Here is a 20,451-nt window from a genome sequence, read left to right as displayed (position 1 = left end):
AGAATCATATATATCTGACAGATACTTTCGAGTTAAATATGAGGAAGCATGCTCAGAATTAAGAGAAGTTAAAGCTGGAGTTCCACAAGGAACTGTCCTGGGGCCAGTGCTATACCAGCGATATTCCATCATTAGAACCTAACACAATTGCGACATTTGCAGACGACACATCCATTTTAGCAGTCGGACAAAACCACGAGGATGCAGCAACCATACTACAGAACTCTGTTGAACAAATTAACATTTGGACCAGGCGATGACGTATCAAATTGAATGAAACAAAATCTTTTCATGTCAATTTTACTAACAAAAGAGAACAACATATCCCAGTTAGTATAAATAGAAACCAAATTCCTTATGCAAATACTGCAAAATATTTGGGTATGACATTAGATTCCAAGCTACGTTGGAAAGCACGTATTAAGAAAAAAAAAGAGGAATTAGAAATTAAGTTCAGAAAGATGTACTGGTTGATGGGAAAAAAATCCACTCTGTCTACTTATAACAAATTGTTATTGTATAAGCAAGTCCTTAAACCGATATGGACATATGGGATACAGCTATGGGACTGTACAAAAGAAAGTAACATCCAAATTATACAACGATATCAGAATAAAGTATTAAGGAACATCGTTAACGCTCCATGGTACTTCAGAAGCTGTGATTTTCATCGAGACCTCCAGATAGATACGGTTATCCAGACAATAAGTAAGTTTGCTGAGAGTCATAAACAAAGGCTCTCCAACCACGTGAATGTCGAGGCCATCAAACTCCTAGACAACGCCAACCAGATAAGAAGACTTAAGAGAACGAAGCAGTTTGAGTTAGTGCTATAAGTGAGTGAAAGTGAAAAAGCAGAGCAAAGTGCGGCTAAAGTGTACATGTTAGCTAGTAGTACTATAATGTATTAGAGCCTAAGGAATATTGCTGAATGTAACCTTAACTAAGTTTCTCGTCATATTTGTATATAGAACTAACTTGCTTATTGATCAGAGTGAATGAGCAGATAGCAATAATAATAAGATTCCTGTTGGAGTTTATTAAAAAAAAAATTCAATGTTAAAAATGTTTAAATTTTAAAAATACAGAAAACCAGTGGCGGCTGGTGTGGTAAAATTTTGGGTAGGCCAAGCCAGCAAATTACATAGCTATGGTCATGATCCCCCCCCCCCCCCCCAACTAATTTTTTAATGATTTCTCTGTTCATTTTAACTTCTGCGTTGTATCTAATTTTTGCGATTTTTTATTTTTCATCTAGCAAATCGCGAACAGAAAACGCCCTCTTCTGTATATCCTTAACGGACAGCAAATTACTTAAATGTTCCTTGCAACTGGAATGTTTTTTTAAGGAGGCAGACATATTTTTTAAATCAAAGTATCCTTCACAATTCTATACATATTTCTTATTAGAAAATAACAAACACGGCCAACATTATAGTCTGTTCTTCGTAATACTTCTAGACAACCATTTGTAGATATCATACCAAGAGCAATTAAAAGTACGCACCTTTTTCCCATCTTTTTGGTCAATTCGCAATGTTGGAGTAGGCCTTTCATCCATAATAATTTTTTTTTCTATCACTTTCAGTTCTTCTAGATAATGGCGATTCCAATAGTGAAACAACAATGTCCAAACACTCACTATCAACATTACTATTACTGCAACCTGGTAAAGCGTCATAAAAACTCATTTTTATGTATCAGTTATAAAACAATCTCACATATATAAGTTGCATACAATCAGGCGATATAGAAATCACGCAAATGTGATTTTTTTTCTTCGAATTTTACGAATTTTTTTAAATTTATTTGGGCAACCGTGCACTTGTTTGCAATTGTGTTGTTTGTTTAAAAATATGTTACAATTATAGATTATGTTACATATCGTTCATTCGATCGTCGACCACGATGGCAGGCGGTTCGGGCAGTGAACCTCCTGACAAATGTAAATTTTGTGCTAAATTTACTTCAACAAATGACATTAAATGTTTGGGTAATACTTGTGATGTTGTACTGCACGTCAAGTGTTTTGATGCAATTTCGAAAGTTGTATTTGTCGATAAAAACTCGTTCTATTGTCGTAACTGTGCGGTTAATAAAGGACATTGTTCTGCTCCAATGTGTGATAAGTTATCATGTGAAAAAGTTGTGTTGGAGAAGGAGATTGAATGTCTGTCACGAGAAAGGGAAGTTTTAAATAAGTACGTTTCTGAATTGGAATACACAAATAAACTGCTTAAATCAAAAACGACGGTAAGTGGCGATTTTCAAGCACAACCTTCTAATTCTACCAGCTCGTTTTTGCCAATTAGTGATAGGCCAGCAAAAAGTTACTCGGGTGCCTTGAAAGTAAATAAAACTGGCTGTGATTCTGTTTTGCTTGTAAGGTCAACGAACCAAAATATTGCTAACGTTCAGGTAGATAGCGATATTAAATCGAAAATTAATCTTTCTTCTACTAAAGCTACTGTTGATAGTACTAAGCTGATAAAAAATGGAGTTTTAATTAACTGTAGCAACGAAATGTCTTTAGAAAAATTAAAAGAGTGCCTTACCAAACAATTAGGAAATACTTATTCTGTTACTAAACCAAAAAAGTTAAATCCGAGATTAATGATTCGTGGCGTAAATGCTGCCTCTCTGGAAAAAACAAGTTTTTTGCAAGACCTTATTACTTTAAATGATCTCAACGTAAATGAAGATGATATAAAAATGGTAACAAAAGTTAAGTTTAAGGAGCGTTTCAACGTCGTGATGGAGGTTTCACCAGCTTTATACAAAGTGGTAATAGAAAGAGGTTTTCTGTATATAGGCTGGCTCAAATGTTATGTTAGTGAACACATTAATATTGTAAAATGTTTTAAATGTTGCAAAGCTGGTCACCAGAAAAAAGATTGTCTTAGCAATTTAATATGTCCGAAATGTTCTGAATCTCATGAAATAAAAGATTGTACCAGTCAGACTATGTGCTGTAATAATTGTAAAACGTTAAACTTAAGATACAAACTAAATTTAGATATAGCTCATGTTGCAAACAGTTCAGTTTGTGGTTATTTATTAGGTAAAATTGAGCAACTTAAAACTAGAATTCAGTATGTCTAACAAAAAGCTAAAATTAGCTCATTTTAATACACGTTCTTTGTTTCCAAAATTTAAAGTTTTCTTAGATCTGGTAAATGATCACAGCTTTGATATCGTTTGCCTGTCCGAAACTTGGTTGACGTCGGATATCTCAGATCAGAGTGTATACATTCCGGGTTTTAAAATAATTCGTAAGGACCGTGGTTCAAGAGGTGGTGGAATCGCTGTTTTTGTACGTGATTCAATCATTTCAAAGTCAGAACTTGCTGACCTTCCCTGTCCATTAGGTATCGAACAAATGTGGATTTCTGTGAAAATACAGAAAACAACATTGTTAGTCGGTGTTATATATAGAACTGAGGCGTGCAGGATGCTAAATTTTATACAGTATTGTGATGATACTCTTTCTCACATAGTACCTCAATTTAATAATATTATTGTAACTGGTGATATCAATGTTGATCAGCTAGTAGATAATCAAATAAATTATTGTTTTCAGTCTTATAATTTTGTTCAATTAGTAGAGGAACCTACGCGCATAACTAACAGTTCACAAACATTGCTCGATGTTATTTATACAAATAAAAGTGAACTCATTAAACATTCAGGCGTTTTAGATCATGAACTATCTGACCATAGAGCAGTGTACTGTGAATTTGATTTAGATATTAATTACAAAACAAATTTTTTAAAGATATATAGAAATTACAAAAACTTTTCAATATCTTCTTTTAACGCAGATCTGGAAAAAATGTCATGGGATAATATACTGTACGAAAATTTTATAGATAATAAAATTCGAATTTTCAATGATATGTTAGTTTCGCTGTTTGATAAACATGCTCCCTATGTTGAATCAAGAATTACAAAGCCACCTGCTCCGTGGCTAACACCCACAATACAGAATATGATGAAAACTCGTAATGCTGCTTTAGCCAAATATAAGAAAACTAAAAACGTCTTAGACTATAGTTACTATAAAGATCTTCGAAACGCAGTTACTAACGCAGTCCGTTTGGAGAAGAATGGTTACTTAAATTATCGGTCTGCTTCTCTGAATAAAAAAGATCTTTGGAAAGCTGTGAGGTTATTCAAAATTGTAAATAAACCAGTTATAGAGATCCCTCAGGAGCTTAAAGATCCTATATCTATAAATAATTATTTTACATCTGTCTTTAGCCCTGTAAATTGTTGTCCTGAGACAACCCAATGGTATCAGTCAAATATTTTCAACCCAGATATTATTTTCTCGTTTAAAATGGCCACTATTGATGAAATTAAATCACTTATATTGGGGTTAAAATCGGAAGCTGTTGGATGTGATAATATTTCTGCAAAGATGCTACAACTCTCCCTTTCTATTACTGCTCCTTATATTACGCACATTATAAATTGTTGTTTGGAGGTAGGTTATTTCCCGGACACTTGGAAATACGCTTTGGTAAAACCACTGCCCAAATCAAATAAACCTGAATCACTTAATGATCTTCGCCCAATAAGCATCCTACCGGGACTGTCAAAAATTTTAGAAAAGGTTATCTATAAACAGATATACGATTATATTTTCAGAAATAATGTAGTTACGTGTATACAATCAGGCTTTAGAAAAGAGTTTAGTACAACGACCCTGCTTCTTGACTTAACCGATAATATACTTCGATCATTTGATGAAGGAAAAGCAACCTCAGTCATCTTGCTTGATTTTTCTAAAGCCTTCGACACTATTGATCACGCTCTTCTGTGTGCTAAATTGAAATATTTTGGATTTGATGATACCTCCTTACAGTTTTTCAAATTTTATTTGGTAAATCGTTATCAGAAGGTCATAATCGATAATAGTTCATCAGAATTTGCATCTGTCAATTCAGGGGTGCCTCAAGGTTCGGTTCTTGGTCCTCTTCTTTTTTCAATATATATATATCCGACCTGTATAAATCTTTAAAAAATCTGAAATTGCACTCTTTTGCAGATGACACACAACTGTATTTCTCTTTTGAACCTAACTCTGTAAATCAAGCGTCACAAAAAATAAATCAGGATTTGGAATCTATTTGTACTTACTCCACTAGACATAATCTTAAACTGAATGCTAAAAAATGTAATTCTTTGTTATATTGTTCAAAAAATTATAAAGCCACTGTTCAGGATAACTTACAACTAATTATAAAAAATGAACCTCTAAAAAATGTTAATAGTTGCAGAAACTTAGGAGTCATATATGACTGTACGCTACGTTTTCAAGAGCATGTCACCCTTTTAGTAAAAAAGTGCTATTTAGTTATGCGTCAACTGTATAGAAGCAAAGGCATTTTAAACTTTAAATTGCGTAAGTTACTTTGTGAAACTATGGTTATGTCAATTCTTAATTATGGGCTCTTGGTATTTTACCCTTGCTTAGATCAAGTTACGAAATTGAGGTTGCAAAAAATTCAAAATAATTGTTGCAGATTTGTTTTTGGCATAAGAAAATATGATCGTGTATCATGCAAAATTAAAGAACTTCAATGGCTAACAATAGATAATTTATACAAATATCACCTCGTCTCATTGATATATCGAATTATTTCGTCGTCAAATCCTATTTATTTAAGGAACAAATTAGTATTTCGTGAAGACGCTCATAATCTGGATCTGAGATATCCTCATAGTCTTATGCTGCCAAGATATAGACTAGCTATTTTCCAGCGATCGTTTACTTACAATGCTGTTTTAGTGTTTAATAGTTTAACAAAAAATTTAAGAGGTAAATCTCTTGATTTCATGAAGCGGCATTATAAGAAATTTTTACTACAATCGCAGTAACGTTATTATTATTATATAGTATATTGTTGTCGTAATTGTTACCATTAGAATTTTTAGAATTTTTTTTTTTTTTTTTTTTGTTTTTATTTATCATTAATATCATTTATCACATAACATCACAAATTATTTTCTTTATCTTATTTTTCTAGTAGCCACATGACTATTTCTACCATTTCAATATTATATTATTATTTATGTCAATTTATAAATAATTTTTTTTTTCATGTTCTACTTATTTCAAACTGATTTTGTAAACTTGAGGTTAAGTGGAGTAGCTCTAGCTAGACTTCGCCTCATGTATCTCTTGTTTGTAAATTTTTACAGACTAAATAAAGGCAATTTATTATTATTATTATTATTATTATATTTTTTTATTATAATTTAAAAGAAAATTTATATTACAATTCGATAATTACATTACAAGTGACAACGATAGTCATCGTAGGCCCGATCGTCTGGTGCCTAAACAGCAAGCATAAACACGACAATATAAATCGTTGTCCGGCAAGCTGCTTAACTTCAAACGCTTTTTGTACGGGGATCTTATGTGAGCTGGGTCGGCCAGTTCTGATCGGACCTATTAATGATATTTAAAATGCCTGAATACGATTCGATGCTTTCTGTGGTAATATAATAACTTAGTTGTTTTAACGGACGCTAATGTATTGACTGATTTAGTACATTTATTTACATGCGTTAACATAATTTTTAAATATATGTTTTTCAATTTTAAAGCTGTTAAAATTATTGGGTAGGCCCGGCCTATCCTGCCTACCCCCAAAAGCCGCCACTGCAGAAAACATAAGATGAAGCTTCGCGCTAATCTACCGCCTTTACCTACTTTACCGCCTTTTTATAATAATTCGAGGTTTAATGACGAAGATTTAAAAGGTGAGAAAATATGATGAAATTATAAAAAAAAAGTAGAATCAACAGTTTTATTTTCCCATACAAACAGTTACATTATACTCTACGAATTGAAGTCACTATAGCCTTGGTTGGTTATCGTCACGTTTTTGTACTTAGCACGCCTATGAGGAGTTGGAAATTTGTTTGTTGAAGTGAATACCTCTTATCGCGCAGCATGCTACTTGCAGTATGCAACTTTAACCACTTTACATTATAAGGCGTTTCCTCAGAGTGCAGTTTCATAAGTGTTTTTACATTAGGACCCTCTGATAAATCTTGTTCATAATATGTGTGTCTGTTTTCATATGTAATTTTAAATAAGAACTTCGTGAAAATTGTTTGTTGCATATTTCACAAGTAAAAGGCTTTTCTCCAGAATGCAGTTTAACATGTGATTTAAAATGACTACTTTGCGAAAACTCCTTGGTACATATTTCGCATTTAAATGGTTTTTCTCCAGTGTGCGTCTTCATGTGTTCTTTTAAATAAAAACTTATTGTAAACTTTTTGTTGCAAATTTCACATGCAAAAGGTTTTTCTCCTTTGTGCATTTTCATATGTAATTTTAAATAAGAATTAGCCGAAAAATGTTTGCTACATATTTCGCATGAAAAAGGTTTTTCCCCAAAGTGTACTCTCATATGTACTTTTAAATTAGAACTTTCTGAAAACTGTTTGTTGCATATTTTGCATGTAAATGGCTTTTCTCCAGTGTGAGTTTTCATATGAGATTTTAAAGAAGAATTATTTGAAAAATATTTGCTGCATATTTCACATGTAAAAGATTCTTCGCCTTTGTGCATTCTCATATGTAATTTTAAATAAGAATTATCTGAAAAATGTTTGCTACATATTTCACATGCAAAAGGTTTTTCATCAGTGTGTACCCTCATATGTACCTTTAAATATGTACTTTGCAAAAACTTCCTGTTGCAAATTTCACATGCAAAAGACTTTTCTCCATTGTGAATTTTCATATGTGATTTTAAAGAAGAATTAGTTGTAAAATATTTGCTGCATATTTCACAGGTAAAAGGTTTTTCTCCTGTGTGCATTTTCATATGTAATTTTAAATAAAAATTAGTTGAAAAATGTTTGCTACATATTTCGCATGCAAATCGTTTTTCGCCAGTGTGTACTCTCATATGTACCTTTAAATTTGTACTTCGTAAAAACTTCTTGCTGCATATTTCACAAGTAAAAGGTTTTTCTTCGGTGTGTACCCTCATATGTACCTTTAAATATGTACTTTGCAAAAACTTTCTGTTGCAAATTTCACATGCAAAAGACTTTTCTCCATTGTGAATTTTCATATGTGATTTTAAAGAAGAATTAGTTGTAAAATATTTGCTGCATATTTCACAGGTAAAAGGTTTTTCTCCTGTGTGCATTTTCATATGTAATTTTAAATAAAAATTAGCTGAAAAATGTTTGCTACATATTTCGCATGCAAATCGTTTTTCGCCAGTGTGTACTCTCATATGTACCTTTAAATTTGTACTTCGTAAAAACTTCTTGCTGCATATTTCACAAGTAAAAGGTTTTTCATCAGTGTGTACCCTCATATGTACCTTTAAATTTGTACTTCGTAAAAACTTTTTGCTGCATATTTCACAAGTAAAAGGTTTTTCTTCAGTGTGTATCCCCTCATGTACTTTTAAATTATAACTTTGTAAAAACTGTTTGTTCCATATTTCAAATGCAGAAGATGTTTCGTCAGCATTTACTTTCGTGCTAGCATTTAGATATTGGTTCAAATTTTTGTTACTTCTAACACAATCATTCAAACTGTTTTGTGCATCAGTTTGCACATATATATCTAAGAAACCTAAAATCATAATTATATATTAAATCAGTAGTATGCAATAGAAAAACAAAAAAAAAATAATATGAATGCAAATCTAAGCTGACTACGGATAAGGTGTTTGAATTTTTGATATGTAGGGGAGAGTGGGCCACAGTGAAACATGTTATACAGTGAGACAATGCATTTTCCGAGCGCTCTGCATGCTATCCCCACCATAAGGTTGTCTTAACACGTAGAGTCTACCAGCAAATCTTAGCTTCAGTTCACGTGTTCGTTTTTGCGTGTCAGCTTATAGTGTGATTTTTGCTACCAAAACTAATTATATTGTTCCTCACATCTACCGATATTATTCGGTTGTGCATTGAGTTAGTACTTTGATATTGATGGTAAGTATATATTAGGTATTTTTGCATGTAATTACGTAGCGACATTATTTTTATTTTATGGAATTTAGAAAAAATATCACACTGGTGAAATTGTCGCGTCTCACTGTACCCCATCGAGAACGTTAGTTGCATAATACAAACTCATACTATTTGTTTCTTTTTTTTTTGTAGATCATGGCAAGGAATAGAAAAAGAAAGACTAACATTGCTTCTTTTTCTGACAATCAAATGAGAGAAGCCGTGGAATTAGTCACAAAAGAAGGGTTTTCGTTGCAAAAAGCAGTAGAACTGAAGGAGGTGCCATTTCAGACTTTAGCACGGTAAATTACTGTAAAGGAAACAAGGATCGATTAGGTTTCTTTGGTCCTGATACCGAAGTGAAAATGAGACCTTTCTATGAATACTCTCGCAGAATACCTCGGAATGTGCTCAAAAATGAACTACGGCTTAACAACTCTTGGCAAAGCCAGGAAAACAGTCAAAGCCATAGTAGGTCTTCTAACAGGGCATTGTAAACTGAGTAGGCACTTAAAGCTGATCTGGTTAAAAATCCACACGCAAATAGCTACATGGAAGGTACAGTCTCGAAGCTATTAAACTTTTTAAAAAGGGTCAGGCTAGAGAATGTTATCTAGGACTAGAGGACCACAATAGATCTGAAAAGGTCGCAGTGGAATAGGCCAAAAGGCCACCTCTCTAAATCTATCTACCTATCTAGTCATAGTATGGCGCCATCTATGAGTTATTACATTGCCATTTAAAACGACAAGAAAACTGTTCCGTATATATTTTTTTAAATTATCTTTTAAACAAATCTTCTGATAATAACGCAACAACAAAAAAATTATCTAATTTGGAGCAATCGTTCTAAAGCTATGCCGTATGCCGTATAGACAGTTCGACGATTCATTTTTATTACTATAGATTGTAGCATGCAGAAAATTCCTTAAAACTATCTTATATTCAAATAATAAAATTTTCTAGTACGCTCCTGCTTAGCAGTGGCGGCTGGTGTGGTAAAATTTTGGATAGGCCAAGCCAGCAAATTACATATAGCTATGTGTAATCAGTGGCGGATCCAGAGGGGGGGGGTCATATTTGAAAACCCACTTATCCTATTGGTGGTAAGACTAAACGTGACCTTGCATCAGAGAAAAGTAATCACCCTCAAGATCCATGACCTCCCCAAAAAAAATTCTGTAGCCGCCAGTGTGTGTAATACATATTTTTTTTTTGTGAGAGTGGGAATTTTTTTTTTCGAACTTTACGATTTTTTTTAAATTTATTTGGGCAACCGTGCACTTGTTTGCAATTGTGTTGTTTGTTTAAAAATATATTACAATTATAGATTATGTTACATATTTTTTTATCATAATTTAAAAGAAAATTTATATTACAATTCGATAATTACGTTACAAGTGACAACGATGATCGGCGTAGGCCCGATCGTCTGGTGCCTAAACAGCAAGTATAAACACGACAATATAAATCGTTGTCCAGCAAGCTGCTTAATTTCAAACGCTTTTTGTACGGGGATCTTATGTGAGCTGGGTCGGCCAGTTCCGATCGGGCCTATTAATGATATTTAAAATGCCTGAATACGATTCGATGCTTTCTGTGGTAATATAATAACATATTTGTTTTAACGGACGCTAATGTATTAAGTGATTTAGTACATTTAAACGTTATTTACAAGCATTAACATAATTTTTGAATATGTTTTTCAATTTTAAAGCTCTTAACATTATTGGGTAGGCCCGGCCTATCCTGCCTACCCTCAAAAGCCGCCACTGCTGCTTAGTATAAAATATTGCCGAGTCTTTGTGTTTATTTTCTAAATTCCAGTTACCGCTGGAAATTAAAATATTTCATATATTACGTCTTAGTTCTACAATTCCAAAATCAAACTGGAAGTGATTCAAGGTTATTTTACGATATTTTGAAGCGTCTAACCAGAATTTTAGCTTGTTCCGTGGTATGGACGGGTTAGTGTGGGGAGCGGAAATGCCGGTGCGAGACAGATCGGTCGAAGGAAATTGGAGTCAGGTTGGAAGAGATGGGCTATTGAAGCAGAAGTGTTTTAGTTGAGTCGGTCAAAAACCGGCAAATTCGTAGAAAATAGTGAATTATTTTTACTCTATGTAATATGTCAGTTTTAAAAGAGTAATCACTATTTCTATGTATCTAAGAGATTTGTGTCGTGTATAACAAATTTGAAATATAACCAAGATGGTTCTAGTTTTGTAAGAAGCCGTTTTTATGGTGTGTCCAATGTGACGCTAATTTCAACCTCACTTATTTATCTCTGGTCGTCTTTCCAGATCATTAGACCATTGATGCAGTCCTTTTGTTCGTGTGTCAAAGATTCTCAGTCCAGTTCTCCCAGAAATTCTAAAGTCCAGTGAAGTCCAGTTTACAAATAAAAGTGCGTTTTAGTGAAATCAGGTAACTTTTTTTTGTTTTAAACTTTTAAAGGAAGAATAAATATTTCAAATAATAATTTGCTTTCATAATTAAAAAAAAAGAAATTGTAATAAATAAAATTATATGTCTTAGTCTAATTAGATTGTCTACTGGAACCCTGTAAAGAAATACTAAAGACTTCCTCAAGGAGAAAAGAAGAATGGATGAATGACGAGATACTCAATATGATGGAACAACGGAGACAATTTAAAAACAAGGATAACAATAAATACAGAGAGATAAACCACGAGATTAGAAAGACGATAAAGCAGGCAAAAGAAAAATACTTTGAAGAGCAATGCAAAGAGATCGAAGACCTTCAAAATAAATATGATCTGTTTAACCTACACAAGAAAGTCAAAGAACTGGCAGGACTAAGAAAACAAAATCCGACTTGTGCAATTCTGGATAGACACGGTACTGCTATAACACATACGGACGAGAAAATACAAAGATGGGCAGAATATATCGATGAATTGTTCGATGATGAAAGAGGAGATCTGGAGCACATAGAACTTACGTCAGAAGAAATAGGTCCATATATTACAAAAGAAGAAATATTGCACGCATTAAAAACAATGAAGAGCGGGAAAAGCCCTGGACCTGATATGCTTCCTATCGAAATCCTAAAAATTCTAGATGAGAAGCACATTGATGTTTTAGTGACACTCTTGAACCAAATTTATAGTTCAGGCGTATTACCCAAAGAGTGGTTAACATCTATTTTTATTTGTCTCCCTAAAAAGAAAAACGCAAGAGAATGCAGCGATTACCGCACCATTAGCTTAATGTCTCATACGCTAAAGTTACTACTTAAAGTCATCTATAACCGAATATATCACAAACTGGACATAGACGTTAATAATACACAATTTGGTTTTCGCAAAGGCCTAGGAACACGTGAAGCTCTTTTTTCACTTAATATACTAATACAAAGATGCCTGGACGTCAATCAAGATATATACGCATGTTTTATTGACTATAATAAAGCATTCGATAAAGTACGACATAAACATTTAATGAATGTCCTGAAATCAAAGAAGATTGACTACAACGACCTCAGGATCATATCAAATTTATACTATAAACAGCGAGCAAAAGTACGTGTTAACGAACAGCTGTCAGAAGAAATTGAAATTAGATGTGGAGTAAGACAGGCATGCGTATTGTCGCCAATTCTTTTCAATGCCTACTCCGAAGAGGTCCTGAAAAAAGCTTTTGAGGGTGAAACAGCTGGAATAAAGGTAAATGGAGTTCCCATTAACAACATTAGATATGCGGACGACACTGTGATCTTAGCCGAAAACATTGAAGATCTTCAGAGACTGGTGACCAGAATAGCAGAGTATGGAAAAGAGTATGGTCTAACAATGAATGTCAAGAAGACGAAATTTATGAGAATAACGAAAACAAAGAAATAACGAGAATCTTCTAATAAACGAAACCAACGTCGAACAAGTGGACAAATATGCATACCTGGGAACAATGATTAACTCCACAAATGATTACAATCAGGAGATAAAAATAAGAATAGAAAAGGCTAGAGCAAATTTCAACAAAATGAGAAGAGTTCTATGTGCCAGGGATTTAAAATTGGAACTAAGAGTTAGGTTGGCGAGGTGCTATGTTTTTTCGACTTTATTTTATGGAATGGAATCTTGGACCTTGAATGTGACATCAATGAAAAAACTGGAATCATTTGAGCTGTGGGTGTACAGAAGAATTCTGAAAATATCATGGACAGAACACGTCACAAACAAAGAGATTCTGGGAAGGATGAACAAAGAAATGGAAATTTTAAATTCAATACAAACAAGAAAATTAGAATATCTCGGACATATTACACGTGGAGAGAAATACACCTTGCTCCAACTGATTATGCAGGGAAAGATCCAAGGAAAGAGAAGCATAGGGAGGTGTAGAATGTCATGGCTGCGCAACCTGAGAGAGTGGTACGGATGTACATCAAATGAACTTTTCAGAGCAGCCGTCTCAAAACTCCGAATAGCTATGATGATTGCCGACCTCCGCCGCGGAGATGGCACTTGAAGAAGAATTAAACAGTATGAAACGAAACAGGTATTATATCATCCCTCCAATGCCAAAATCACGAATGTGCTGTAGTTTAGAGAAAACTCTAATTGAAATGTTTGGATAAACACTAAAAATAAGCAATTACACTCTAGTGATGGTATGTAACTAGTATTGGTTACTGTTAAACTTTTAACACCTTGAACGCCACATAATATGTTATAAGAAAAATATTTCAATTTAGAATATTTGAAAAACATGGAAAATGAAATGAATTAAAGTGCATTCTTAAGTATTTTTTGTTTTTTTTTTTTTTAATTTTTTTAGCAGTTCCATGGGATCTCCATGACCCGTTCGGAATACTGTGCCATGTGAGCCACAGCGGTCTCGCTAACGGTCCTCATCGACTTCTCAAGCACTGTTTTAGTCCATGTGTTACTTGAAATGGATCTGTCATCACAATTTGTAACTGTCATCGTCATTCAAATGGGTTTAACTAGTTTGGACGGTATTTCAAATTCACTATTTTGTATGAATGTGCCATGTTTATTATATCAGATGCTTGTTTAAAGAAATATATGTCATGTTGCCAGGCTCTGCTTAGCCATGAATAGATGATCGATGATTAATCTTGCCTGATATTCTCCAATGATCTTCTCTGCGAGGGACTGTAGTATTGTAACATGTATAAATTCCTTACAACCATCGAATATTCAAAGTATAAAATTGATCTGGTACGCCCCTGATTCATGTATAAAATTTCGCTGAGTTTCTGTTTATATTGTGATGTAAAGGAAACATTCCAAATTCAACTGCGTGATAAAATATATGGTTATATTTCTACGTGTTTAATTCTGTGATTTTAAAAGCTAGGGATGATCAAGGTCATACGATACTCTTTTAACGCATGTTTGAAAAGAATTCCGGTTGACTAATCCCTTGGACTAATATGAGGGGTGGGACGCGAGAGACGAAGGAGACGAGAGCGGCAGGTCGAAGTGAATTCAAGTTTTAGGTTTGGGAGAATTTTTGAAGAGACAACACATGGTGTAGTTAGTTTGAAGGAACCGGCAAATTTGTTGTGAAAAAGTGAATTATACTCAATGTAATGTGTCAGTGCTAATAAGAGTAGTCACTGTTTTATTTTTATGCCGATAAAATTATAAATGTTAGGGTGTGCCTAAGCTGTCATATTAATTATTCCCAAAGTTTAGAATTTAGTATTGGCATATGACAGTTAGCTTTTTTTTTGACATTTGGTAAATACCCAACCATAATTGAGATTTTGTTTTGTTTTTTAAAAAAAGGTTAACCTCTATGCATACAGTGATGTTCAACATGGTACAGAGAAACTCCCTCTGTTATCCGAAATTTATCCCACTTTTTATCGGAATATCCCTCCCCAATAGGTATCTTCGTTTATCGCGAGATGGCGCAGCGAACACACATTTCTATACATTGCAGTAACACTGTCGCGATAAACGAATATACATAATATTATATCAAATTAAACCAAAGGATAAATAATACACCTTTCGTAATTTTTAAAAGATTTAATTGAAAACATGAAATATAAAAAATACGAATATAAAAAATGTATAAAATAAAAAGTATGTACAATAACGTATAACATGAAAAAATGTTGGTAGACTAAAACTGGTTATTCTGAAATTTTATATTTTTGGGAATAAACCACAATTACTGTTATCAAAAATACATTTTTTTCTTGTCAATATTAGCACTAGAAGTTTAGAATGTGGTTGACACCTCAAACACCGTTTAGACTCGTAAGACAGCTGTCAATTATTCATTGATCTATGACAGATGACAGTTATTTGTCAATAAGTCAATGTCAGTTGATGTAAACAATAATGAATTTTTATAAGATGAATAAATAGATTAACAACATAAGAAATAACAGATAAAACACTTAATTATAAGTTTTTGAAAACGATTTTCCGAGTGGAAATACATACGTCAAAAAACGTAAAATGAAACTTGAATCAGCAATGGTAGTTTAACCCAAAAATATAAAATTTTAACCTCAATTTTAGACACAAGACAAGAAAATAGTTTCAGAACTATTTTAAAAGTGGCTGGCATTTTTAAAAATTGGCTGGACGCGGGACTGTCCCGCTAAAATCGGGACCTGTGGTCACTTTATGCTAAACACTCAACTTAAAAAATTAACCCAGATAGAAATCTCCATTGAAATCTAAATTACTTACAGGTTTTGCTGATAGATGTCACAGGGTGTAGATATTAATTAAATAAGTACTGAAATAAGTTATTTTGCTTAATATGATAATATCCCTCATTTTGATAGAAAAATCCCTTTATCCCATTTGCTTCAAAAAATCCCTCGAAAAAGGGATAATCCCTCCCAAAGAACGTCACTGTATGCATAGTTCCATTTAAAAAGATATTTTTTATTTGTAATAATTTATTTCTGTAGTAGTTTATGTTATATCGATTTGTTCCAAAAGTGTTCATGTTTATATAAAATCCATAACTTATTTTTAACATTTAATATGTTGGGAATAAGTTAAGACTTTACTCCAAAAATACAGCTATGCTCAGTTATATGAGAATACCTTAATATGTTGGGAATACATTCAGGTTTTATTCCAGAAACACAGCTATGTTCAGATAAGTGATTGCTCTTTGGTAACTGATCATAAATTTATTTGAAATAAAGTTAGGATTTCCTTATCCCATCAATGGACAAAAAAATGAGAAATAATATATTTGTACTTATCAATTTGCTTGTCATTAAATTCGTCAAAATGTTGGAAGTAAAAGTACATTATAAAAAATAATCGTTTTTTATTCTGTGGTACAATCAAACAGGTATATCGTGAAATAAAAAAGCTGCCGCGCAAAAACAAATTTGAAAGTCCAGCAAAGCCATTCATGCAGTAAACGTTATGCAGTGAGGTGCTGGACATTTTTACACTGTTGCATTGTTTCTTTTACTCCCGTTATTTAAATTTGATTTTGTTTTGTGCATTTATTAACAAATAAGTTTTAATAATTCTTATTTAATTTTTTATGTATAATGTAGATTTACCACATAATCAAAGTTAGGCCCCTGCAAGAACATATTGTTATTAGAAAAATAAGGTTCCATCCACAAATATCATTAAAAATGATTCATATTATCTATCTAAACACTCATATCGACAAAGAAATATGTACTGCAGGAGCAATATCTGTGAAGATTGTATTACTATCAAATTATATTATATTTTTGCTGATAGATAAAAATTAAATGATCTGGTATTATTTCATATTTTGGTGCGAATTACATATTTTAGGGAAATGGTTAATCAGCAAAAATGTTATTTAAAAGATGCAAATAGTTTATGCAATCCCAGCGTTTGACTTATTGTTGTTATACGATATATATATATATATATATATATATATATATATATATATATATATATATATATATATATATATATATATATATATATATATATATATATATATATATATATATATATATAGTGTCAGCTGTTTGTGTTTGATTGCTTCGTCTGTGTGTCTTTGAATGTGTCACTTGTTATATTAAATGTGTCACAATGAAACAAGTTGAATCTTTTAAAATGAAAGTCTCTTATTCGGATTGTAATGACATCATAATTATCTTTTGGTAAATATTATATTTTAAACAAATCATTATTTTTGGTTTTCTTTTATGTTGAGCTTTTTAACAAGAATATTTTTTTTGTAAAATGTAAGATAAACATTTCTTCATTTGTATAAAATTTTTTGGGACACTACAATATCATACCTCACCAAAAATCACTCCCTAATCCTTTGAGTCATTATATTGTTACATCATACTAAAAATACCCAATATTACTGTGATCATCCACATTTTGACATTGTAAACTTTTTAAAAACTAATTATCTAGTGAGTGTTTATCAAGGAGTACTACGTTTGGCTTGAGTTTACCGAAAGTACAAGCTGATTATGGCCGCAAATGACAACTATGAAATAAAATATTTCAGTTTGGCAGTGTTAAGATGTTTTTATAATGCATATGTTGTATGCTTTAAATATAAAGAGACAAAGCTTTTAAAAAGTACATTTTGATTATACCATTTTATGAATTCTGCAATTTTTAAATTATATGTAACAATAACAAATGAATATTTATCTCTTTAGAGATTAATTGCAAACATGTTGCAATCTGGCAACTGCTGATTTGATGATTGCCAAATCTATCCCCTAATATATCAAAAGGTAATTGCCAAGAAAAATTTCTGATAATTAACTGCAATTAATCTCCAAAGAAACAAATATTGACTCATTCTTGTTTTATATAAATCAAAAATTGCAGAATTCATAACATAACATAATATAAACAACATGTACTTTTCTAAAACTTTATCATTTTATATTTGAGGCATACAGCTTATACAATATAAAAACATTCCAACACTGCTAAACCGAAATTTTTTGTTAAATGTTTGACATTTGCGGCTATAATCAACTTGTACTTTCGGTAAACTCAACCCAATGTTTGTAATGTTCTGGTAAATTCCATCCTTTTCTGGCCAAATACTTTCTCTGTGCACTGGACTGTACACTTAACATGAGATTCCTGTTCTACTGTACAAGCTTGTTTCACATTTTATAAACTTTCCTGTCAAGTTTCAATAGTGTCAGTATCACTTCTCGATGGTAACAGTAGTTTTATTATTAGATTTATTTCACAGCAAACACCTTAAGTACTGTGATTTACTTATTAGTTATTATTTAAAGCAGATTAAGGTCATTGGAATCATATATAAATATGTTATAAACTACAACATCCACAAGTAATTAAGCTACATAAAGGCAGTTGCTATGGGTTTGCTAGTGGCTTCTTCAGCTTTACTGGTACAAATGGTAGAAACAAAAGAACAACCAAAGAGCAAAATTAACAGATGATGAATTGGACAAAATAATTTACTAATAATACGTTACTTAAAATTTTCCACGATTATTTATTAACAAATAAATACATAGCCTGGGGAAATCAGGGCTCTTAATTAGAGCTGTAATACCACTGATAATGATGAAATGAATAGAATTTAACAGAAGCCTTTGCATATTACATACTTCTTTAAGAAAGAGAAAAATATTTAACTAAATATTCAAATCTCTTTATTTGTACATCCATAATCAATGTTATTACCATGCAACTTTTAATTATAAATTAATAAATTTTCTGAATATATTTTATATCAGAATTGTGATATAACTTTAAATTTAAACTGCATCAAAACAAATCAAGATTTTAGAATAAAATGTATGGTATTAGTATAGTAAGAGGGTAGGGCCCCTACAACCCTTAAATTTATATAATTGTTTTACTTACCACCTTCTTTTGTTTGTTCTTCATGAGACATGCTAAGTTTATCTTCATCTTGTACTGCATCAGTTTTTATAGAGTATTCCTTTAAATCTACATAATCAAATGTATCATTTGCATTTTCTATCTTAGGTTCCTCCTTAATCTCAATTTTAACATTATCCAGTAGACTTAGACCATCACTGAAGTTATTATATACTTCTGTTTTATATGGAATCTCACTAGCTTCTTGTTTTACTTCCATCATATTCAATTTTATTGTACTTATTTCAATATTATGTTAAGAATCAGAAGCCAATAATAAAATTATGATATGATCGATACTACAAAATGTTTACATACGTTTAACGCGTTTGACATTGACATCCATATCTTTAGACAAGGAAAGCAGCGTTGCCAGGCCCAAAAAATTTATTTCCCCAAATTGTGTTTCAAAAGTTGCCGGATCTCGATACGGATTTTGAACAGAATTCCCCAGATTTATATATATTTTAGTTTTGACGTGACAACGTCTTAAATTAGGTTGTGGCTCGGAGTCATTCATGAAAAAGTGTAACGCCCGCTCACGTCTGTTACGATGAGTCACCGAACGAGAGAGAGGCCCGCCGGACCGGCGAATGCCTTGCGTCTCTCTCCCACTCAAACATGATCGGTCCGCTGCGCGCGCAGCACTAGAGAATTAGGCGCGTTGAATCGGTGCGTGCTTGTGTCTCTGTCTTTCTCGAGCGTTCTTGGCGTTCAAGACACATTACAGCAGAAACACTTCCTATCATTTCATATTTCTCCTATCATCGTCCTATCCTCAACAAAATCACTGAAATAGAAATTAGTTAAGTTTAAGTTTACATGTACAATGTTTTAGTAAACAAAATATATTTCTATAGTTAAAATTTGTGCAATTCTTATTTTCATTCAATCCTTGTTCCTATTGTGCAATTTAATAATATTCATATCAATAAATATTCTACCGAGAAAAAGACGTTGTCACGTAAAATCTTCGCCCGTAAAACCGACTTTACACACAACCGATTTTTTAACAAATCTTCTCTTACATGCACGCAACCCGTGTTGCACTTGTACCATTCTAAATACTTACGTTTACTAGATATATTATATTATTCCACTAATGAGGATCCATAATTCACATTTTCTTTACTGTTCAGCTCAAGCTGAAGAATTCTGTGGGCTCTCTCTTCCGTTTCTGGCTAGCTTATTTAACTTAATATTAAAATGTTAAAAACGTTTTGCCCTGGAAAATGTATATACCATTTTGGATCTAATACATTGACATACAAAAGATACTGTTTTGCTCTAAGCGCAATGTGGACTTAATACTGTTCATAAAAGGTTGTTTTGGCCAATTTTAGTCGAAACAGCGAATAAGAAACACCAATGAATAGAGCGAAAAATTTTAATCTCAGTGAGCCAAAAAAATGAAAAACTAAAATTTTGGACTTAATACAGTTTTGCTCTAAAGTCTAAGGTACGGATATGAGGGTTAAGAAGGATGTATTGCGCTTATTAAAAACAACCAAAAACAAACCATTTCTAAAGTTCTCAGATGAACCCTGTTAACTTTTCTAAAATGATAGTTTTGTTATGC

The 20,451-nt window shown here is 32.4% G+C and overlaps 1 protein-coding gene across 5 annotated transcripts in view; it reads right to left on the bottom strand.

Annotated features, from left to right (window-relative positions):
* Window positions 1–19,208, bottom strand: part of LOC140445096 (uncharacterized) — a 33,949-nt gene extending 14,741 nt beyond the window's left edge. For 4 of the 5 annotated variants that reach the window (XR_011951368.1, XM_072536929.1, XM_072536944.1 and 1 more), the window contains exon 1: window positions 18,855–19,208. Coding sequence is in view for 4 of the 5 variants with exons in the window: in XM_072536929.1 (XP_072393030.1) it covers window positions 18,855–19,095 (241 nt within the window). In the remaining variant the exon portion in view is untranslated. Of the gene's footprint in view, window positions 1–6,815; window positions 8,621–18,854 lie in introns of those variants that run through there. The other variant, XM_072536916.1, reaches the window with a different exon arrangement.
* Between the last annotated feature and the right edge of the window lie 1,243 nt (window positions 19,209–20,451).

Source organism: Diabrotica undecimpunctata, chromosome 1 (genome assembly GCF_040954645.1).
Source record: "Diabrotica undecimpunctata isolate CICGRU chromosome 1, icDiaUnde3, whole genome shotgun sequence".
Taxonomy (NCBI): Eukaryota; Metazoa; Arthropoda; class Insecta; order Coleoptera; family Chrysomelidae; genus Diabrotica; species Diabrotica undecimpunctata.
Note: the sequence above shows the minus strand (reverse complement) of the source record. Positions and strands in the feature narration are given on the sequence as shown.